At 36.0% G+C, this 18,599-nt stretch overlaps 2 protein-coding genes and 1 long non-coding RNA gene across 10 annotated transcripts in view; 2 read left to right on the forward strand and 1 right to left on the reverse strand.

Annotated features, from left to right (window-relative positions):
* The window catches only part of dazap1 (DAZ associated protein 1), a 29,516-nt gene extending 19,356 nt beyond the window's left edge, over positions 1-10,160 (forward strand). For 4 of the 8 annotated variants that reach the window (XM_051672934.1, XM_051672932.1, XM_051672933.1 and 1 more), the window contains 4 exons: positions 1,542-1,694; positions 2,005-2,172; positions 5,535-5,624; positions 8,753-10,160. In XM_051672934.1, the coding sequence (XP_051528894.1) occupies positions 1,542-1,694; positions 2,005-2,172; positions 5,535-5,624; positions 8,753-8,925 (584 nt within the window). In that variant the 3' untranslated portion in view covers positions 8,926-10,160. Of the gene's footprint in view, positions 1-1,541; positions 1,695-2,004; positions 2,173-5,534; positions 5,625-8,748 lie in introns of all 8 variants that reach the window. The other 4 variants (XM_051672936.1, XM_051672939.1, XM_051672935.1 and 1 more) reach the window with 4 other exon arrangements.
* The window catches only part of LOC127426264 (uncharacterized), a 33,504-nt gene extending 19,370 nt beyond the window's left edge, over positions 1-14,134 (reverse strand). The window contains exons 1-2 of the long non-coding RNA XR_007894762.1: positions 13,999-14,134; positions 11,263-11,299 (exon numbers count right to left, since the gene is read on the reverse strand). This is a non-coding gene — a long non-coding RNA (uncharacterized LOC127426264). The remainder of the gene's footprint in view (positions 1-11,262; positions 11,300-13,998) is intronic.
* A 2,532-nt stretch (positions 14,135-16,666) lies between these two features.
* rps15 (ribosomal protein S15) lies at positions 16,667-18,557 on the forward strand. The gene is made up of 4 exons (XM_051672919.1): positions 16,667-16,728; positions 17,102-17,187; positions 17,824-18,058; positions 18,410-18,557. The coding sequence occupies exons 1-4, from the start codon at positions 16,726-16,728 to the stop codon at positions 18,521-18,523; spliced, it is 438 nt and encodes a 145-aa protein (XP_051528879.1). The 5' UTR covers positions 16,667-16,725; the 3' UTR covers positions 18,524-18,557.
* The last annotated feature ends 42 nt before the right edge of the window (positions 18,558-18,599 follow it).

An 18,599-nucleotide genomic window follows, 5' to 3' on the forward strand; every position in this document is an offset into this window, starting at 1 on the left:
GATTGGTTAACCACTGCACAAAAACAATAGAACAGAATTAGAATTTTAATTGGTAATTAGTTAAGTGTGGTAGCTTTAGTTGTAATCTTTATTATTTATTTGATTAATTGTGCAGCCCTAGGGGCTATATTTTAATGTCCAGTGCCATTTTATGGTAAATGTTATTAGCATATTCACACCAAGTCTGAATTTATAGCACAATTTTTACCACTTGTGCGACACATTTTTAAAACGAAACTATGCATCTCTATGAGTTTATTTAGTGGTGGAAACACAGTAATGACAAATGTATACATTTGTGGCGATTAGTTTTTTTATATAGGGATCCACTGAAATTTCGGCTGCCAGAAGTTTTCATCCGAAAATGGCAATGGCAAATGCTATTTTTGGTTTTTCGGTGGAAAGAGAAAAAAAGGCAGAAAATCTTGACCGAAAGTTTGAACAGAAACTGTTACTTTAAAATCCAGTAACAGAAACACATTGAGAAAAGGCACTGTTTATGTTGCACATTAAAGTCCACACCCCCAGAAGTGAAGCGATCGCTTTCTTGGTTAATTAGCGCATTAAAGAAGAATGTTTCCAGTGCTCTGGTATTGTGTGTCATAGCCGTTACTGTCAAGCTCCAATATGACATTAAAGAAGCATAAAGGCACCATTAAAGTAGTCCATATGACTCTTGCATTATATTCATAATCATTTGAAGCCATACAATAGTTTTATGAATCGCAAAGGATGCGTTTAATAAGTAAAAATCGTCTGCATGCGGAGCGTGCTCCAGTGTATGAGCGTTGCTCTGTTGTTGACACACTCATAGCAGCACGTGCACACACACTCGCAAAGCACTACTGTTTTTAGTGCAACTCCGCATTCTTCCTAGAATGTTCCATCAAAATAAAAGCCAGAGGGTTTTATGGTTTGCGAAATTACGATTGAAATTGTATTATTGTATAATATAACTTTATTGTAATTATTGTTATTATTAAATTACAATAATATTTCAATAGTAATGTGATATCCGATCGCAACCAAAATGATGATTTTTACTGGAATTACTGTTAATTTTGCTGCTGCATTATCCAGTAGAGTAACAATAAAGGTTTTCTTAATAGACTACACATTTTTTGTGTGTAATTCTTTTCTGTCTGTTTTATAATGAAATGTGTAGTTAAAGAAAACGTGGTTTTGATGCATCCCTAATAATATGTAGAATTTGTTCAGTTATTCCAAACAAGGTCTAATTTAAAAGAATCAGTCGGCCCAGTGTGTCCAGCATTTTTGGTTTCGGCCAATCGTTTTTTATTTTGTGCATCACTAATGTTTTAGTTTTTAAACAATTTTATTGGTTGTTTGTATGCCAAACAATTAATTCAGTTCTCCAAACACCTTTAAGAGAATAAGAGTTTGTATAGGACTTTCCATTAAGATTTTTGGCAAAAAAAAAAAATTATCTCTTTTTATTCTCGGGTGTTTAATCTGACTTGGTGTGAAAAGGCCTTAACTCATTGCTCAAGTGAGTTTTTTGAAAAATGTCTGTGTCTCAGCTGGGTATGGACCTCCTTTGACTGCTGGCCGAGGGGCACCCACACAGCCTCCCTCTCCATTTAATGCATTTATAGTCGCAGCGCCACCTACAGGGGGATTCGGGGCACCTCAGGGATATCCCCAACAGGGCTTTAGCACACAACCTCAGTTTGGTAGGTGAATTAATATTTTTATTTACATTTTTGACATATTTTTGAGAGAAAAAGAATTTGACACTTATTTATATTTGACTGAAATCCAAAGTCAGAACAAGCAAGAATGTAATTGCTCAAAGCACTAAAGTCCAGTGCAGAGAAATGAGAAACAACTGATAAAGATTGCGATACATCACAGATATTGATATAATATCATAGCTTTAATCCCTGCTGATTCCCGCCACTCATATACATGCGGCATTCTTTTCACAAACTGAAATAGAATTGTAATGATTTCGGCATTGTTTCCTTATCTCTGTGAACACAGGATATAGCTTTAGCACACCTCAAGGTGACCAGTTTGTAGCACAAGGAGTGCCTCCCCCTCCCGCAACACCAGGGGCAGGACCTCTGGGTTTTGCCCCGGCAACAACTCCCTCTCAGGACTTGAGCAAAGCCACCCCAGCACAACCAGACTTCTCCTACAGCCAGTATGGTAAGAGCTCATTGAAACATAGCACCAAACCACTGCAGAGGGGCTCTGCTTCCTGTTCACATGGCTGAACGGGCAAGATGACATCACATATCACGCTTACACACAGACCTTCACTCTAATTACTCTTAACCAAGGCTTGTAGATTTTGTTGTGTGGTCTGTGGAGGTTTATCCTGTGGTATGTGTGAATTAGATCATCCTGTACTGCAATGCTGCTTTTTTTCGGACGATTCCTCATTTAACGCAAACGACACTTATAGAGGATATTTACCAAAATCTGTACATTGTTATGGAAGGTTGAAATGATGTTTAAGCCCTGGTGTGGGCAGGTGGGAATGTGTAAAATCGCAGTGCATGTGAGACATTTCATAGGTTAACTTAACTGACTTTAGAAATTTGCCAAGTATAAGATATAGAAGGAACTGCTCTTGGTGCAGGTGCCGACACAGTACAGAGAAAATCTGTAGCATGTATTCAACTATAGAAAATAGAACTGACTGCTGAAATAAATTGAGATAAATTTAGGGGTCTGTTGGAACAGCTAGAGCCAGGAGGATGACAAGATATTAGACGCAGTGTAACTAATATACCAGCCTTACTATGATATCATTCTAATAAGAGAATAGGAGTCTTTTATCTGGATGGGATGTCATTAAAGGAATAGTTCATCCAAAAATGAAAATTCTGTCGTTGATGCACCAGACATTCTGTATAAGACTTTCTTTCTTCCATGGAACACAAAAGGGGAAATTTTGAAGAATTAGCATGGTGCTTTTTTTGTTTCATACAATGACAGTTCATGGTGAACATTAGGGGTGGGAGAAAAAAATCATTTCAGCGATGCATCACGATTCTTTCTCCAATGATTCTGAATCAATTCTCAGTTTAAACCGTGGCAGCACAGTGGTGCGCGCCAGAGACAGAGTGAGATGCTACAAATATATACACCCATTAGAGGCGCATACTGAAGCCGAACACAGCTGTTTGCAGACTAGACTAGGTGTATCAACCACATGACCATACGTGCTCGAATTAAACTATGAGCACGAAATTCATTCACAAACCCACACACATAGTAATGGGAGAGTTTATCCATGATAACACATCAACAAACAACATGAAAGAGAGGCTTGTTCCTGTTATTGCACTGATTTGCACAGAATGGAAACAACTGCTGAAAATAATGATGAGACAGCAGGTCGGGAGACGTGGGCGATGCTTTTATTTATTTTATTTTTTTTCTCCCTAATTTGGAATGCCCAATTCCCAATGCACTCTATGCCTCAATCCGGGTGGCGGAGGACGAATATCAGTTGCCTCCGCGCATCTTATCACTTGGCTTGTTGAGCGCGTTATCGTGGAGACGTAGCACGTGTGGAGGCCCATGCTATTCTCTGCGGCATCCACACACAACTCACCATGCACCCCACTGAGAGCGAGAACCACACATTATAGCGACCATGAGGAGGTTAACCCATGTGACTCTACCCTCCCTAGCAACTGGGCCAATTTGCTTGCTTAGGAGACCTGGCTGGAGTCACTCGGCACGCCCTGGATTCGAACTCGCGACTCCAGGTGTGGTAGTCAGCGTCAATACTCACTGAGCTACCCAGGCCCCGATGTTTTATCTTTTAATTATTGCTGGACAAGCAACTTCTTGTTCTAGTTATACTTAAAAATAAAATTAAGTAGGCTTGGCATTGATTCACTTTAATTAATAATGTAATACTATTAAATGAAAATTTACAATGCTTTAAACAAAAAAAAATATATATATATTTTAATATAATCAGTTGAAGTATTTAATACTATTTATGTAATGAGGCTTGTTCTGATTTTTGAAAATGGTTGTTTAATAAAAAGCTGAAAGGGAGGGGGGGCCTGGGTAGCTCATCGAGTACTGACGCTGACCACCACCCCTGGAGTCACGCGATCGAATCCAGGGCGTGCTGAGTGACTCCAGCCAGGTCTCCTAAGAAAACAAATTGGCCCGTTGCTAGAGAGGGTAGAGTCACATGGGATAACCTCCTCGTGGTCGCTATAATGTGGTGTTCTCGCTCTCGGTGGGGCACGTGGTGAGTTGTGCGTGGATGCCGCGAAGAATAGCATGAAGCCTCCACACGCGCTATGTCTCCACGGTAACGCGTTCAACAAGCCACGTGGTAAGCTGTGCGGATTTACGGTCTCAGATGCGGAGGCAACTGAGATTACTGTATACTGTACAGTGTATGTTATTATTTGTATATTGTTGAGTGTAATTATGTGTACATCAGATGTTTAAATTGTGCTGTGTTAATTTGATGTTATTGTAGATTGGTATATGTCTCATCACTGTCACGACTGCTATGTTGATTGGAACTGCACCCAAGAATTTCACACACCATTGCACTTGTGTATATGGCAGTGTGACAGTAAAGTGATTTGATTTGATTTTGATTTGATTCATCCTCTGCCACCCGGATTGAGGCGAGTCACTACGCCACCATGAGGACTTAGAGCTCATTGGGAATTGGCCATTCCAAATTGGGGAGAAAAGGGGAGAAAAACAAAAGCTGAAAGGGAAAAAAAAAGTTCAAGTGTGTGTATTTTATTTAACTTTCTTTTACTTATTTTTTTTTATATTTGATTACTTTTTACTCTTATTTCTGGTTCTTAATTGGTTTAAAATGGATTTTTATGGATTTTCTTTAATCTTTTTGTAAAGCACTTTGAATTAATATTGTGTATGAAATGTGCTATATAAATAAATGTGCCTTGCCTATTGCTTTGGTGGAGCTTTGGTGGAGGGCAGGATTTTCAGTCAATAACTTACATTTCGGTCTGTTCTTCACACAAAACTATAAAACCTAAATGTAGCATTCGCTTTTTATGGTGCTTTTTGTCCTTTTTGGAGCTTGGCAGGTGTGGTTAATGTATTCTTTCACTGTATGGGAAAAAAGCGGTTTGAACATTCTTCAGAATTTCTCTGTGTTTCATGGATAGAGGAAAATCATACAGGTTTGAAATGACCTAAATGATTTAAAACAAGTAGACAAGTAGCCTGTGTATAAAGTGGGCTGTTAGAGTGGGGGTTGGGTCGCCTGTGTGGGTTGTATGTTTTATGGGTAGCATTATGAGACAAGTGTCATCAGCCACTGTGTGTCACTCCTCCGCTTGGCTTCCATTCATCAGCACTGTGACGGGCGAGCAGCCTGATAAATGCACTCATTTAGCAACAGCGCAGGAGCGATTCATCCACCAGCTGTGTCCATGAGCTCTGAGAGCAGGAGAGGGCAGTGTTCACATGAATAGGAGCTTTAAGATAGTAGTTAAGTCAGACTGTCTCTGGGTTGAGTCAACCTGGTCTCCTCATCTCCCTGCTAGGCTTGGGTAACTATCCTCAGGACCCCTCTGCCTACGGACCAACACGTCCTTCTCACACTTATGTACAGGAAGAGCAGGGATATAGCGCAGGTAGGTGAGCAACTGCATCCTACAACCACTCAACCCCAATATAACGGCCTATGGATTCACAAGGCTTCAAACATCTCGGTTCTGTTTTCTATCATGCATCTCAAATTCAAGTGCATGTACAATATGCATATGCTGTATGCATATTCTACATATATTTGAGGCATATCCCTTCAGTTTTCCATAAGATATACTAAAATACAGCTACATGTCATTTAAGAGTCTTTGAAAGCTGCATGTTTACTTTGATCTTGGTATTAGATGAATATTGGTATTTAAACAAGATCTTGTTTAAATGCCTCTTGATCAGTTTCCAGAACCAGGATTAGGAAACACTGCTCTAAATGATATTTATGCATGTCATTTGTATGGCTAGTAGCTGTAGTTTACTATTCGGACACAACTGATGGCTTTCTTCAGTTGCTGTTTTCTGTGTCTTGGTCACTGCATTGCTTTGCTGCCAAAAGGATGATCTAATAGTGTCTCTTCTTGGTTTTCTGTGGATTTTATGCCCCTCAAGCAAGTGTGTGACAGTCACACCTGAGTAAAGCAGATTTGGTGAAAGTTGAAAATTAAATACTGTTTCTTTGCTTGTTTGTTTTTAATTACTTGAAAGAATCAATTTCTCTTCATTTGTACTTGTGTAGTCTAACCTTCCACTTTTATCTCAGAGTCTTTTGAATAAACTGTCCTCAGCCTCATTATTTCAGTAGCTTTCAGAAGTTCATTTTTTATTTTTTTGTTGTTCCCGAATGCTTTAAATGTGTTTTCATGACCTGTCTATCATCTTGCCTTCGTTTTCAGATGTTTTCTGTTCAGTTTAGAGTTTTTCATTTGTAGATAAAGATTCTATGACCACGTACACACTGATAGGATTTGCTGCATTTACTAAATACCGGAGTGAATCCTCAAAATTATCGTACTGCGCATTTCCAGTAGTCGCTTAAAAACTCACAAAGATTGATATAGTGATAGCCTGTGTAACAGTGTGGCATCTTGCGGCTATAGATTTCAACAGTAACCCATTTGGGATTCACTTTTTAATTTTTTTTTATTTTTTATTAAAGTCCTATCAGCATCTAGACAAGTATTATTGTCAGGCAATTATTAGTAAACCCCCATCGAAAGAGGCACTATGTTTTGTTTAAGCTTTGTTATTTTGTTTAAAGGAATATTCCACGTTCAATACAAGTTAAGCTCAATTGACAGCATTTGTGGCATAATGTTGATTACCACAAACATTTATTTAGACTTTTCCGTCCTTTTAAAAAAAATGAAAAATCTGGGTTACAGTGAAGCAATTACAATGGAAGTGAATGGGGCACAATCCGCAAATCAGAAAATACTCACTCTGTAAAATGTAATTAGTTGATCTTGCTTACAAAAAGCATGCAAAATTAAACTAATTAAAATATTTTTAACTTATCTGTGATTTAAAGGATCATTGTTTTTAATTACATTTAAATTGAGTTATAGCATGATACTATAACTAGGTTAGCCATATGGCACATTGGATACTCATTACATCTTAGTTTGTAAAATTTTTCAATTTAACAGGCTCCAACTTCACCAGAGGAAACACTAATAATGGTGACTTCACACAAATCACAACTATCAACCAGATACAACAAAACAACAACAATATTCATAAGAATTAAAACTATATACATTTTTAAATAACAATTACTATTTTCCTACATAAGTTCCTTTGTTTTGACCAAACACTCAGTACTGTGCAAAAGTCTTAAGGCACATAAGATGTTTCACAAAAACATTTGTCTTAATATGGTTATTTATATCTGCTACTTTAGTGTGTCAATAGGAAAAATAAATGTTAGACTCCCAAACATTCCTTTAGCAAATAGAAAAGATTACAATAGAAGAACAGGGAGCCCTGCAACAGATGGCATGGCCCTCACAGATACCCCCACTGAACATCGAGTCAGTCTGTGATTACATGAAGAGACAGAAGTAATTGAGACAGCCTAAATAAATAAAAGAACTGTGGCAAATTCTTGGAACATCATATCTGCCAACAACCAAGAAAAACTGTGTCCAGGTGTAAGTAGGAGAATTGGTGCTGTTTTGAAGGCAAAAGTGTTCACAGCAAATATTGATTTAGCTCATTTTTTTTTACTGGACTTTGGATGACGTTAATTGATTAATGAAAACTATTTATGGCATTATTTTTTTAAGAAATCCTCACTTTGAACATTTTTCACAAGCGCCTAAAACTTTTGCACAGTACTGTACATAATTTATTCAAGAGCAAGGGCTTATGGGTATTCCACACAGCTGCAATTTTGTACTTGATAATTTTGAGAGAGTACTCGAAGAAAAACATAAATTTGAGTTATGAATCCAAATTGTGACATTTCAAGAACTGTTTAATTAAGGCCACTTAAATGTTTTTATTAATGACATCTTTAGGGTTTAGAGAGTAACGGTAACTTTATTAAATCTAGTAAGAATAGAAGAAAAAAATTCAGATTAAGTAAACAGTTTTTATTATACAAATTAGTTTTTTAGATAGCTATTAGTATTTACAGTAAAAGTATAGCTACAAGATTTAAATAATATGTGTGTTAACATGATTTAGTGTGATAAAATCATTTACTAACCTTTTCTGTGTAAAGTTATAGCCAAAAATGTCCGTAAAAACATCGATTTAAACAACTTTACAGCTCAAATAATATACAAGTTTTAACAGAAGAATGAATGTAAGTGCTTTAAACCCTCCAAAATTGGCCTTGTTCACTTCATTGTAAGTGCCTCACTGTAACCTTGGATTTTTGCTTCTTTTTTTTTTAAAGTAGGGACGAGTTGATATTTTTTGTGGTAATCAACATTATGCCACAAATGCTGTCGATTGAGGTTAACTAAATATGAATGACAAGTTGTTCTCTACATAATACATGGATTTCATGAATATTCAGTTGTCACTACCTACATTTTTCAAGAATGAATTTTGCAGTTGTGTATGTGTTTGTGTTCCAAACAGGAGTGAGACAACCATAATTAGCTGCAGTGTGTACATGGCATTTGTTTTGAAAGGTGAAAACTCTGTCCTCTGTCTAACATATTACTGGTGTTTAATATACTGTCCCATGTTTTCATGTCTGTTGAGACAGGTTATGGGCAGGACCTGAGTGCTTTTGGTCATAGCTTTGCAGATCCCAGCCAGCAAACTGCCTCATACGCTGCAGCCCCCTCCGCACCCTCGTCAGCAGCCCAGCCGGCAGTGGGCAGCTTCGGACGAGGACAGAACCACAATGTACAGGGCTTCCACCCCTATCGACGCTGAGCTGCTGTCCTACCCCCACTGCAATACACATCGTCAGGGATACAGACGTTTTGATCGCATACTGAACTGGATTTTGGGATTGTGTCTTTCTGAAGATTGCGAGCAAATACAAGGTTTATTGTGGGTAAATTGTGAAACAGGGGCTCTACTCCGATAATAGGAGACCACTGTACTCTTCTATATTTTCTAGTAGGACTAACTACTGAAGTATTTAGCAATAGATTTGGATTGTCTGGTAAAACATCAGCACAGAACAGACGTGCCAGACATCAGTGACAGGGTCTCCCAATTATCAGCTTTAATTCTGTTAGTGGGGAAATGTTTTTATTTTCAATTTTGTGAATTTTGTTTACTCTATAAGCCTTTTACCATTTATTTAAGTTTGAAATAGATTACAAATGTGTATTATACACCTAAACTGTGCAATTTTTTAAAAGAATTTTGTACTTCTATATGTGCGCTTTTCTTGTTTTGTTTTTTTTTTTGTTTTTTTATTATTATTTTTATTTAAGGACGTAGACTTTCCTCAGGTGGCTATTAGTGCACTTTGCACTTATGCAAAAAAGAAAAAATATAAAAATGAGAGTTTATTTGAAATAAATGATTTAAAGAAAATGAACATTGTGCAAGTTCATTGTGGTGTCTGTTGCCTTTGAAATTCTCAGAAATGAGACTGTGAAAGGCCTTTAATTTATCTGTTTGTTGAAATTCAAAGACCAGGAATTTTTTTTTGTTGTTGTTGTTGTTGTTATGAATGGAAAAAGGTGTATATTGTCCACAATTTGATATAGTTTGTCAATATCCTAGTATTTAATTATATTACAGTAAGTATATTTATTGGTAGTTGACATATGTACTTGAATTTTAGGTAAAAATGTATGAATGTTTGGGATGGGACGTTATATAGAATTTTGATATATCGTGATCCAAAAAAATTATTTACCATATCGAGGCAAACCTCAACATTTTTCAAAATTTTCAACATTGTTTCCTGTCCATGTTATGACCCGTCAAAATTAAAATCTTTCTATAGCTTGATTTTACCCCTGCTGCGCTTTGCATAAGGTCCTTGAAGTACTTAAAGCGTTTGAATTTAGCTTTTAGAAATGTAAGTACTGGAATACGTGACAATCACCTTGTTTTGTTGAAACATGCTTGCGATTAAAACAACATTTCTTCCGTGTAATGTGTGTCCATAAAAGATTAAATCCACGCACTCCATTTTCTCTGAATAATGTGTCCTTTCTGTTCTTTACAGTCAATTAAAAAGTAATAAATAGCACGGATGCATTTAAAAAACGAAAATTCCAAGTAGGAATTTGCTTAGGGCCCCCATATGCTCAGAAGCAGCCCTGCCTAAAACAGTCCAGTATTTAAAATCCGTATTAGCATATTATGACCATGTTATAAATAAACAGAAATAAACCCTTGCATCTCTGAGAACAAGTTTACCTTCCACCTCCATCATATGAGGAAACAGCCAAGAAAAATTTTCATTTCGCTTTTGATCCTATAACTCTAAAACAGGCCTTAGCATTAAACATCCATCCCTGTTCAAGCAGGAATTCATACTGGAATACAGTTCAATTCAATTTAAATAAATTGTATTCATATAATGGCCTTTATATTGATGTTTTCACAATGATGCTTTAAAGAGAATGTGAGCCTTAAAACTCTGAGATTAAGCTTTGGCAAAAAGTGGCAAGGCAAAGTAATCTTGGTCGCAGAGAAGTAAAAACAATGGCTTCAGCTCTACTTTTTAAAGGGACATGTATGTTGAATTGTGAGGGCAACACATTGCCAGATATGTATTTTATTGCTGTTGGTGACTCATGGCAGACTTTCTCAAGCAACATGTTTACATATTTTTTAAGATTCATATTTTTATTTTGGTCACGTTGAAGAACACAGACAACATGATAGGCAGCTTTGACAAACCCTGAGACATTTGGATCATTATTATGGGTGTGGCAGCGAGTTCCAGGTAGGTTATTCCAAGCCATAAGTCCCAGTATGTTGTAAATGTATTTAAAAATAAAAAGCATCTGCTAAATACCTACATTCAAACATAAACTCTTTACTTAACAAATGAGAATAAATTGAATAATTTCACTCCAAGATATATCATTCCTAAATATCTTACTGATTTCACTTCACTACTTATCTGTGCTTTGCTGAACCAAGATTTTGGTAACTACATTATAAATTATTTTAATTAAAAACATGCAATCCTCTCTCCAATAATTGAAGCACAGTCTACATTTCCTAATAACTGGCATTTCAGTTGTTAAAGGGATAGGTCACCCAAAAATGAAAATCCACTCATCATTTACTCACCAGCATGACATCCCAGATGTGTATGACTTTCTTTCATCTGCAGAAAACAAAGATTTTTAGAAGAATATTTCAGATCTGTAGGTCCATACAATACAAGTTAATGGTGACCAGACCTTTGAATCTCCAAAAATCACATAAAGTCAGCATTAAGTAATCCATAAGACTCCAGTGGTTTAATCCATGTCTTCTGAAGCAATATGATAGGTGTGGGTGAGAAACAGATCAATATTTAAGCCCCTTTTTACTATAAATCTCTACTTTCACTTTCTGAAAGTGAAAGTGGAGATTTATAGTAAACAACAATTTAAATATTGATTTGTTTCTCGCCCAAAGTGACTGCATCGCTTCAGAAGACATGGATTAAACCACTGGAGTCATATGGATTACTTTTATGCAGTCTTTATGTGATCTGTTTTAATTAATACATTATGTATTTAATAATTTATTGAATTATGTATTTATTTAACTCACTGTGTATTTAACTATTTATTTAATGATTTATTTAATTATTTCATTTTGGGTAATTTGGCCCTGAATATGTATGCAATTATTTTTTTTTTAATGAATTTGTATTATTTTATTTTTTATCATGCTCAGAAACATTACAATGGAACATAGCCAGGGGTACAAAAAAATAATAATAAAAACAAGGCCATATTACACAAAAATCTTATATGTACTTCATAGTTCCACAGTTTTAATGGCTTTCTTGTTAGTACTGTTCTTAATGAAATCTTGCCCAATTTTCTTAAGCACAACAGAGAAACGAGACTTCTGATTGGTAAATTTACAAATGTATATTAAATTTAACTAATATAATAATATGGTTAATAATATATGCCTCGTTTTCAGTACTCATAATTATTTAGAAAACCAAAAATTACCTTTACATTACATAAGAGAAGTTAAAGGCCTCTTAACAGATTGTCAATAATAAACCTAGACACCTTCTGCCACAACCTCACTATAATGACAATGCCAGAAAATATGAGACACAGTTTCTGACTGCATCAGACAAAACGAACAATTCACATCCTTTCAATTAATAAAAAAAAATAAAATAAAAAAAAAATGCTTTGTAGGGTAAAATCTTTGCATTATTTTAAATGACATTTCTTTCACCTTATTCATAACAAAATATTTATGATATAATAACCCCACTTTCTCTCAGGGTATATCACCAACAAACCTAGCCCAATACGCAGTCACATATGGTGTGGTGGCTACAGTCTTTTGAAGTAAGTAACTATTCACCTTATGCACCAGAGAAACTAGCGCGCAGCCATCTTGAAAACGTTGTCTTTGATCTTCCAGTCTAGTGTATTCTATTTAGATATCTATGGTGTTGATGTTTAAGTGTAATTAGCAAGCTGATGCATGTGGCTAGAGTCTTTTCTATATTTTATATTTTTGCTTATTGATATTATGCTTGAAATCAATTATAACCAGTTGTGCAATCATGATCATATATTCACATCCATGTACTCAGGTTTATATTCATTCATATTATCACTATACAACTATCATTATATTCATGCTCGATGTATATCTTATAATTTATATTCAACTTTGTGTTCAAGTGTCCATACATTCATGTTACCAGAAGTATTCCTTATATGCTCAATCTGTATGTTAGAACATTACCTCATTCTCTTTGAATGCTCTTGTATATGGGTTTATGCTACCTTTTGACCATATGAGACTTCAGAGCTGGAAGTAGAGAGCATTGTTTATGGTTTTATTATTGTTTCAAGTAATGTCTATTAACACAGTATGTGCTCGTATCTTGCTGAGATCAGGAAATGTATGAATACTTTGCAAAGATATATGTATAGGAGCAAGTCTGTAGTCTACCTTTTCACTCAACCCCCTTCAGTAGGACATAACAATATGACCTGACACCTTGAATTACAGCTTAACATCGTGCAGAACTTTCTGAACCTAAAAAGGAAGTACTTTCTGGCAAAGTCTCAAGAGAGTATGGAGACCTTAACAAATCTCTGGGTGCCAGACTAACATCCCTGCTCTCTAGCTCTTCGCATCTGACCGATTCCAACTTCGAGGCCTCATCTCGACTCATTCTGTACTTTAACTTTTCTCATTTACTTAGTTCATTAGACAAAACAAGACTTTGTGTTGTTAGGTTTATTCCAGGACTTAGTCCTTGGGTATATCCTTAGGATATAGCTACATAACATTTATAATCAAACATTTATTTTCTGTATTATCGCATTTATTCAGTATTCATTATTTAATTTTTATTTATTTATACATTTTTAGAAACTGAATATATCTCTGTATGACACCTCTGACCATCTTCTCATGTCATGCACCCATCGGGTTATAGTTCAGGTGAGCAGATTTTGTGTGTTAATCCGGGACGGGGTGATACTATATTTTTATACACACACACATAAACATACTGTATATGTAAAAGAGTATGTTTTATTTTATATTGCATTTCAGCTATTTTAATCACATTAAAGCCTCTTAAAAATGTGGGGTGGAATTTTAAAAAGTACAAATAATTTCCTTTAATGTCATAAATCTGCATGTAAAATAATACGAGCTGTCCTGTTTGAAATTTCATGTCAACTACACATTTTAACACAAATTATTAACAAGTTGAAACCTAAAAATTAAGCGGAATTACACGTATAACAATTAAACACTTGTATCATGAAAAAGTGCAGTGTGTCATAGCTGTCTGAATGTGATCTGCCAGGACCAATTTACCTCCAGGGGTGTCAGAAAAACACCTCACGAGCATTTTCACGTTGTAAAGGGGTGCTGTTGTAGTCACACCATCAACTCTTGGGGAAAAATACTTTCTGTGCTCCCACACGTAATCCATTTTGATCGACTCTCAAACCGGAAAGTTAGATGACAAAATTCGAAAGATCTGAGCGCGGAAAAGGGGCGGGGCTGAATAAGGTGAATAGTCTTATTGTTATTTTTAACTTGGGAAAAACCAATTTGACCACAAAAGGTGTCAGTTGGATTGATTAAAGATACATCAGATAACAGCAAATAACACTTCTTAATAAAGAAACAACACCAGAAGAAATACCTCCAAATACAAGAGAAAAGCTCTGGTGGATACAGGAAATTTGAAATGTAAAAGACAGTCATAAGATAACCCTGAGGGTTCAATAACTGACCTACCAAAAGAATCCCTCTGTCAAACCAACTTCTTCAAAAATACTCTTATGCTTGTGTACACATGCATCTTATCGTTTTAGAAATCATACATCTCTGACCTCATTCAGACCCCAATTTAAAACCTGGAAGAGAATTCGCCATGGGTTCCCTCACGTCTTTTATTTTATTTATTTATTTATTTATTTTACTTATTAGTAAAATAAGGTCTGTCTGTGGTAAACATTACTTGACGATATGTGGATGTTTTATTCTACAACAAAAATTACACCTAGTCATACCTGAAACGTGAATTTTTAAGTTGTATTGAATTACATACTTAAAAAAATAAAATAAAACGTTTGAGGTATGAAAGTGTGTAATTTATGTTGTAGAACAAAACGTCCAAGTATCATCAAGTAATGTTTACCACAGGCATTATTTAATGGTGCACCCAGTAACGTTCGTCTTTGTGTCATCTTGGATGTACACTGACACCTAGCGACTTGGATGCAGCATAATTTAAAATCAATAGTTTTCAGTTTCAGATGCCATTGTAGAAATTATTATTCACAGTCAGCCATGATTACTTTAATCAATGAGTGAAAGTGTCCAATAACAGGACAGTTACTGAGATTAGGTGTGTTTGACTTGAACTGCATCTCGATTTGCCGATCGGCGAGATTTGCCGGTTGCAGTCGGAGAAGGAGTTGAAAAGAGAGCCATCAAGCCGGACACTTTGCACTTCCAGTCGCATGCTGAACCCACACCAGTCACGAAAGATTGCGCAATGTTTGCTTTCTTTATTGCAGACGAAGTGGAATTCAGATGTTTGAATTTTACATCAAATAACCAGAAACATTGTTCATTTGAAAAGGTTATGTGCTGCTTAAATCATGATTTCATAAATATATTGCAAAATTACAATTCATGTCTTTAAGAGTTAAACTTTTTTAATGAGGAATGAGTGCATCTTTAACTCAAGTTCAAAAATCCATTATAAAAACCCATAGGAAAATCCCGAGGGAACCCATGATCAGGGTTGGGGAGTAACGGAATACATGTACTCCACTACAGTTACAATTTAAATCATTGGTAATTAGAATACAGTTACATTCAAAAAGTATTTTGATTACTGAAGAGATTACTTTGCATTTTATTGTCATTTGTTTCATTTAATATTTAGTCCTTTCAGATGGAAAACATTTATACATATAAATGATTCGATCCAAAGTGCATTTGAACAGCCGTGAAACACTTTCTTATAATGTGTTACATTCATACGAGCAGACAGAGAAGTAAATTTGAAGTAAGTTTGGAGCAGAAGAAATAGAAATAAACCTTGTGTAAATTGTCAGCTTTACGCTAAGCTAAAATGCTATTTCTAGCCATTTTACATGCACGTTACCAGGCACGATCATAATTTTTTATCAAGAAAATTCACGTTGGATCATAATTTCTTTTTTTCTAGTAAGACCTTTGATATAAGGGCAAAAATCATATTCTTGATAATAATTTTTGTATTGTTTTCCTGTAAAAATATCTAAAAATCCTTAAAACAAGATCAATTTGATTTATCTTGTTTTAGAAACAACACTGCATAAGATATTTAGGTTTTTCAGAGAATGTATTTTTAACATGTGTGTTTTGTCTTACTGTACTGGCAGAGTTTTTATAGTCAAAACAAGTGAAACAATCTACCAGTGACCGCATTTGTGACCTTCTTTCACGGAAATGTCTAAAAAAAAAATAAAAAATAACTCCAATTTGCCCGTAAATATGATGTTCAAACGCAAGAAATGTTAATTCCCAAGTTGAAGTACCTCAGTAAATGGGTGCAGAGTATATAATATGTATAATTATATGAATATATAATTAAAATAAAGTATTAGACTAAAAGTACAACTGTAAAATCAATTTTCTTTTCTCTTTACATCATTATAACTCTCCTAAAATGTACCTCATACAGTCCCTTCCAGAGGGACTTTGTTCCCTTCTCACTCAAAGCGCTCGCGCTTGTTAAAGTGTGGCGTGCTGTCATAGCAACCATGTTACGTTTTCCGTTTGTCCTACAAAGGCCGTCTCGTTTAACCGAGGCTTGTTTAAAGGAGGACACTCGTATACTGCAGCCTTCAAAGGACGCATACTACTTAGCATACAGCCTTCCAAACGAGACACAGCCACGGAGTGTGGAAAAAGGTCTATTGTTTCTCCTCCTCTCGACCAGAGGGCGACTCTGTTGATTATACGTCATAAATGTTCACTGAACTCTCGCGATGTTATTGCGCCTGACCTGACGACTTCCTTTTCCGGGAGTCTCTCAAGATGGTAGGTACACATCTTTTTTGTGATTTACTGAATTACAACAATCCAACCGAATCTATAACAAATATGAGACACATCTGAGTACTCGGTATATATGTGCCATTCTTAAACATTAGGGCATGCATTCAGTCCATTATTTTTTCACCGGCAATGTATTTGATAAGAGGACTGTATGATTTTATAGCTTCAGTCTTGCGCTGGAGATCAGCGAGATGGATTCTCAGGACAGTGTTTATAATGGTTCCGGCTGAGCTGTTAACTGCTTTAACTATGTGTTGAAGTCAGTTTTTACTGTTTATAAGTTACATGAATAGTTCTTCGCAAACTGCTGTTAAGTCCCGTGATTTGAGGCTAATGGTGATTGTGATTGTAACAGGCGGACGTTGAGCAAAAGAAGAAGCGCACCTTCAGGAAATTCACCTACAGAGGTGTGGATCTGGACCAGCTGCTGGACATGTCCTAGTAAGTAGAATCACAGTCACTTCATAACATGAAGGCACTGTAGAATTGTACAATACTGACTCGCAAGTGTCAGAAGAAAAGTGTTAAAGGACAAACTTCAAAAATGAAAATGGTCACTTACAAACCCTTACGTCTTTTCAAACGTATGACTATATACAGCTCTTTTGCATTCAGATGGAAAATGGTTGGGGATTTGCAGATTCCAACGTTGTGAAAGTTGTCCATACAATCCTATTAAAGTCGTACGAATGCTTTGTGTGAGGAACATGCTGAAATTTAAGTCCTTAGTCCATGTCAATAGTCTGACATGAGCTAACTAGAGAAAAGAACTGAAGACAGATTTCAAATGAACTGAAAAATTCAACATGTACACTCTGCCAGTGTTTGATAGCATAAAAACTCTTAAAAAGGTCAAAGTCAATCTAGGATCAGTTTATGAAAAGTCACATACTACTTATATTGGTTTTTAATTGCTTTGTTATTTTTAACCCTGATTTTGCCCTAAATAGAAGCTGGGATGGTGTTAAAAACAACGATTTGATGGCATAAATGGAGTTGAAAAGGCAGGAAGTGTTTTTGTAAAAGCAGCATTAGATGATTGACCAGGCTGAATAAGCTATTGTCTTTTGTTCCCAGTGAGCAGCTGATGCAGCTCTATTGTGCCAGGCAGAGAAGGAGGTTGAACCGTGGCCTCAGGAGGAAGCAGCAGTCTCTCCTTAAACGCCTCCGCAAGGCCAAGAAGGAGGCTCCACCGATGGAGAAACCAGAGGTTGTGAAAACTCACCTGAGAGACATGGTCATTCTTCCGGAGATGGTTGGCTCCATGGTCGGCGTGTACAATGGCAAGACCTTCAACCAGGTTGAAATCAAGGTGAGAAGGATGACTTGAAGATGAATTATGTACTGTAAATGTATTCATTTTTTGGGTGTGTAGGTGTTTCTAGAATTAATTATCACTGTTGACTTGTAGCATTTCATCATTGCTGCCATTTGTCTTTATATTGCTGAAACTAAAAAAGCCTGTTAAAGGTACAAAGCATTGAGAAGAAATGTCAAGTATGTGGTTTGGAAAGTGGGATCTAATGCAAAAGCTTACTGTCCTATTGAGCCATTTAAAACCTTTTATTAAAGAGCTTTATCTATTTGACTGAATTTACATAGATTATTTATTGAAGAGTGAATCCATGAGATACAGCTATTGTAATTTATTTCCTCTTTTCAGCCCGAGATGATTGGTCATTACCTTGGAGAATTCTCCATCACATACAAGCCTGTTAAGCATGGCCGTCCAGGTATTGGAGCCACTCACTCTTCCCGCTTCATTCCACTGAAGTAAACACGAGTCTGTAAATAAAAGCTTCAAAAACTCAGTCTTTTTTTTTTCTCTCTTTTTTTATTTCATAAATGCTACT

Source organism: Myxocyprinus asiaticus, chromosome 35 (assembly GCF_019703515.2).
Source record: "Myxocyprinus asiaticus isolate MX2 ecotype Aquarium Trade chromosome 35, UBuf_Myxa_2, whole genome shotgun sequence".
In the NCBI taxonomy this organism is placed as follows: domain Eukaryota; kingdom Metazoa; phylum Chordata; class Actinopteri; order Cypriniformes; family Catostomidae; genus Myxocyprinus; species Myxocyprinus asiaticus.

What these genes read in the sequence shown, in the direction of transcription:
- rps15 (XM_051672919.1), top strand. An exon ending in CAGCTGCTGGACATGTCCTA is followed by an intron (nt 17,188 to 17,823) that starts GTAAGTAGAATC and finishes TTTTGTTCCCAG; the next exon opens with TGAGCAGCTGATGCAGCTCT. An exon ending in TCAACCAGGTTGAAATCAAG is followed by an intron (nt 18,059 to 18,409) that starts GTGAGAAGGATG and finishes TCCTCTTTTCAG; the next exon opens with CCCGAGATGATTGGTCATTA.